The 5,000-nt window shown below is 41.7% G+C and overlaps 1 protein-coding gene across 2 annotated transcripts in view; it reads left to right on the top strand.

Moving 5' to 3' along the window:
- Positions 1–5,000, top strand: part of LOC106871152 (uncharacterized) — a 91,145-nt gene that overhangs the window by 53,938 nt on the left and 32,207 nt on the right. For both annotated transcript variants that reach the window (XM_089342986.1, XM_089342987.1), the window contains exon 2: positions 1,211–1,378. In XM_089342986.1, coding sequence (XP_089199112.1) covers positions 1,211–1,378 — 168 coding nt within the window. The remainder of the gene's footprint in view (positions 1–1,210; positions 1,379–5,000) is intronic.

Here is a 5,000-nt window from a genome sequence, read left to right as displayed (position 1 = left end):
TCAGAGCATAAAAAGGGACGAAATGCCATTAATCATTTTGCCCAACGTGCTAACGATTCTGCCAGCTCACCGCCTTAAGCCATCCGAACAATGGCAAAGAGTTCGCTGTGTCATGATCATTGGCACCGAGTATCAAAATATTGATATCATAACTACTGCTCAATGCTCTGTGGACACTGTAAGGACAGTACAATGCGACGTGGACATGATAAAAACCATGTCCCCCACAAAATTGTGATGATCTTTGGTTGTGTCTCCACCGAGATGGACGTTAAGCCATCCGACATCTTTGAGCAGGGCCTTAGGCTCAATTCAGAATCTGATTGGAGATTGCGGTCAATCCCTGGCTGGAGAGCGCTGCTGCTGGAATACGATATGAGTCGTTGCGGGATTAGGATTCGTGCCATGTCTCCGGAAAGAGTCAGACATCTGACGCGTGGTACACCTGGGTGCACCTGTTCAGGCAACGTCAATTTGATGGAGGAGGGAATGAGCTAAAGCACAGCTCATACATTTGATCACTTTAGACAAATGATTTGTGCAGATTGTGCAGGTCGTTCGGCAAAAACTGCACGCTCATACATCGTCTTCAACAGAAGATTCCAGCCTATATAGAGAGAGACCCCCTTCGGTCATGACTGACCATGGGATTGCACCTAGGAGGTTACCCTCCCAGGCACAAGACCGGGCAAAATTGTTTATGGAAGACCAGCAGGCGCCCATGCATACCGGCCTCCCCTCTCCACGCCACCAGTGTTATCCAAGGGAAAGGCAAAGGGGCCGATACAGCTTGGCACCAGTGACGTCGCAACTCATTTCTACAGCTGAGTGAACTGGAGCAACGTGAAATAAAGTCTCTTGCTCAAGAACACAACACGCAGCCCGGTCCGGGATTCGAACTCACGGCCTCACGATCGTAAGCTCGACGCTCTAATCACTGAGCCATGCGCCTTCCCAACATATATATATATATGTGTGTGTGTGTGTGTGTGTGTGTGTGTGTGTGTGTGTGTGTGTGTGTGTGTGTGTGTATAAAGGAATATAAAAATACAAACTGACAAAATTTAGCCCAAACACCCTCTACATACACATAATTTCGGTCCTTTTACGATAGTCTATCGTTTTATTGTCAATTTCTTGTGTTATTTCGTTACATATATTTTCCCGTTCTATTTATACTAAATGTATTTCTTAATTGTTGTCGTTACAGACTTCTGTGGTTGTTGTTAGTGCTACTCTGCTTGGGCTTAATGTCTTACCAAATCATTGACCGTATAATCTACTACTACAGCTGGCCGGTCACTGTGAACGTCGACATCAACTACAACAAGACATTAATCTTCCCCTCTGTAACAATATGTAATCAAAATGCTTTCCGGTAAGTTTCTACCCCCCTCTCTCTCTCCCTCTCCCTCTCTCTTTCTCTTACACACACACACACACAAACACACCAACACACACACACACACACACATCTACATACACAAACATTCTTTTTTTTTTAGAATTATTAAGCGATGAAATGGCAGAATCGTTACGGCGCCGGGCAAAATGCTTCGTTACTCACCACCCCTAAAACCATTACAGTGGTTGGCCACTTTGTGCGCATCATCCTGTTGACATCAGAGGATATGCACACAACCATCGGTTATTTCTCTTGTTCAACTTTCGGTGCTGGTCAAAATTTTTCTCGTTAGTGAAGAACCAAAGCCGGCCACGTTCGAGGGTTTTAACCTTGTTAAGTAACCACTTGGTACGAATCAGTTTTCCTGTTTTGCAGTCATGAATTGGCCTCTACACAGTACACACTACTTGTATCGAATGTCTTCGTGCACCCCAATTTTGACAGTCCAATCCGACACCTGAAGTTCTTCGTTGATGGCTCTTATTGATTTTCCGGGATCATCATTACCGACAATGCTTTCTATCCGTTGGATCAGTTATGATGTCCTTATAGTGTCAGAACGTTCAGAATGTTTCTTATCTCTTTGATTCAATTGAAACATTGCCACAAGAGACTCCCAAAATATTGCAACCAGAGACTCCCAAAATATTGCCAGCAGAGGCTCCCGAAATATTGCCACCAGAGACTCCCAAAATATTGCCACTAGAGGCTCCCGAAATATTGCAACCAAAGACTCCCAAAATATTGCCAGCAGAGGCTCCCAAAATATTGCCACCAGAGACTCCCAAAATATTACCACTAGAGGCTCCCGAAATATTGCCACCAGAGGCTCCCGAAATATTGCCACTAGAGGCTCCCAAAATATTGCCACCAGAGGCTCCCAAAATATTGCCACAAGAGGCTCCCGAAATATTGCCAACAGAGACTCCCAAAATATTGCCACTAGAGGCTCCCAAAATATTGCCACCAGAGGCTCCCGAAATATTACCACCAGAGGCTCCCGAAATATTGCCACTAGAGGCTCCCAAAATATTGCAACCAGAGACTCCCAAAATATTGTCACTAGAGGCTCCCAAAATATTGCCACTAGAGGCTCCCAAAATATTGCCACCAGAGGCTCCCGAAATATTACCACCAGAGGCTCCCGAAATATTGCCACTAGAGGCTCCCAAAATATTGCAACCAGAGGCTCCCGAAATATTGCCACCAGAGGCTCCCGAAATATTGCCACCAGAGGCTCCTAAATCTATCAGAACTTTATCTCCTAAAGCTCTTGCAACAACTAGAAAGTTGGAAATTTCTACACTTGCTGTTCTGCGTACATCACAAATGCCCTCGCACACTGTGTAAAGTATATACTATGCACCTATTTTGAATATATCTTCCTGGATACAAACTCATCTTTCTAGCACGCGCAGATGTAAAATATCTGGAAACTGTTACACCAAGCGAGGGTAAACGATAAAAAAATTAAAATAAAATAAAATAAAATAAATTAGGAATCCTGAAGGGAGAATTACCGAGAAAATAACTTCTAATTATATACAAAATTGATGGAATACAGAATTGAACACCGGAAAGTAACGGAAGAAACCAAATATCATGATTTCTAATATGGCCTTTTTTGCTTTCCAAAAAGTACATTTCTGTTATTTTCCGCAGTGAATATCACCCAGCTATGATTTCATTTTAATGCTTCCGCGCGCACACACACACACACACACACACACACACACACACACACACACACAGAGTTACCGATAGAATAAGTACTAGGTTTACAAAGAATGAGTCCTGGTGTCGAATTGTTCAACTAAAGGCGGTGCTCCAGCATGGCCGCAGTCAAATGACTGAAACAAGTAAAAGAATGAACGAATAAAAGAATAAAAGAACTTATAGTGTGTAGTAAGAGGTTTCCTTCCTAACAACATTGTTTCGGGTTCAGACCCGTTGTGTGACATCCTGGGCAACTGTTCTCCATTATAACCTTGGGTCGACCTTATGAGCGGATTTGGTAAACGGAAACTGAAAGAAGCCTGTCATATATACATACATGTGTGTGTGTGTGTGTGTGTCTGCTTGTCTGTCTCTGCATTTGTATTAACTTTGCCACCACTACTAGCCAACCGCTATTTCTTTATTTAGGTACCTGTAACCTGGCGCTTCAGCAAAGAAAGGCCGATATAATAAGCTACTGGGATCAATTCGTTCGACTAAAACCCTTAAAGGTGATGCTCCAGCATACACACACATATCCATCCATATATATATATATATATATATATATATATATATATATATATATATATATATATATATATATATATATATATATACATATATATATATATATAAACACGTGCGTTTGCATGTGTGTGTGTATTCATAGCGACAAGAAAATAATACGTCCTGGATCTAATAGCTTTCATCTTTAAGATAAACCATTAGCAACCAATTGGTAATATTTAAATGATGAAATTATTACATGGAAGTCTTCAGTTATTTTTTAATTCGGAAAATTACCCGATTCGAAGGAGATCCAATTTCATGAAGTATATCCGTTGATTTCAATTTTAATATACATATCTATGAAGGTGGCGAGCTGGCAGAAACGTTAGCACGCCGGGCAAAATGCTTAGCAGTATTTCGTCGGCTGCCGAGATCGACTTTGCCTTTCATCCTTTCGGGGTTGATAAATTAAGTACCAGTTACGCACTGGTGTCGATGTAATCGACTTAATCCCTTTGTCTGTCCTTGTTTGTCACCTCTGTGTGTAGCCCCTTGTGGGCAATAAAGGAATAAGAAACGTTAGCTCGCTGGGTGAAATACTTATCGGTATTTCGTCTGTCTTTACGTTCTGAGTTCAAATTCCACCGAGGCCGATTTTGCTTTTCGTCCTTTCGGGGTCGAAAAATTAAGTACCAGTTACACACTGGGGTCGATCTAAACGACTGGCCCACTCCAGAAAAATTTCAGACCTTGTGCCTAGAGTAGAAAAGTATATACATATATATGTACATATATAATAAAATTCAAAAGAAAATTTATATATAATACACATGTGCGCGCGCGAGCGTGTGTGTGTGTGGAGGCACGTGGCTTAGTGTGTTGGACTCATGATCGTAAGATTGTGATTTCGATTCCTGGACAGGGCGACACGTTTTGTTCTTGAGCAGAACACTACACTAATCGTTACTTCAGTCCATTCAGATGGCAAAAATGAGTAACCTTGCGACGGACCGGCGTCTCGTCCAGGTGGAGAATTTCTACGCCGTGGAAACCGGGAAACCGGCCTTCACGAGCCTGGCATGGATCGAGAAGGAAACATTTTTTTATTTCATATGTATATATACACATATATCTATGTATATATATGTGTGTGTGTGTGTGTGTGTGTGTGTGTATACGCATACATACATGTATCTATCTATCTCTCTCTCTCTCTCTCTCTCTCTCTCTATATATATATATATATATATATATATATATATATATGATAGATCGCTGACCACTACATTTATATTGTTTTTCTCCTTGTTTCTCTCCTTATTTCTTTCTGTGTTCCTTTCAGTTGAAGAGCGTAGGCTCGAAACGT

This window comes from Octopus bimaculoides, chromosome 26 (assembly GCF_046866305.1).
Source record: "Octopus bimaculoides isolate indiv1 chromosome 26, ASM4686630v1, whole genome shotgun sequence".
Classification (NCBI taxonomy): Eukaryota; Metazoa; Mollusca; class Cephalopoda; order Octopoda; family Octopodidae; genus Octopus; species Octopus bimaculoides.
Note: the sequence above shows the minus strand (reverse complement) of the source record. Positions and strands in the feature narration are given on the sequence as shown.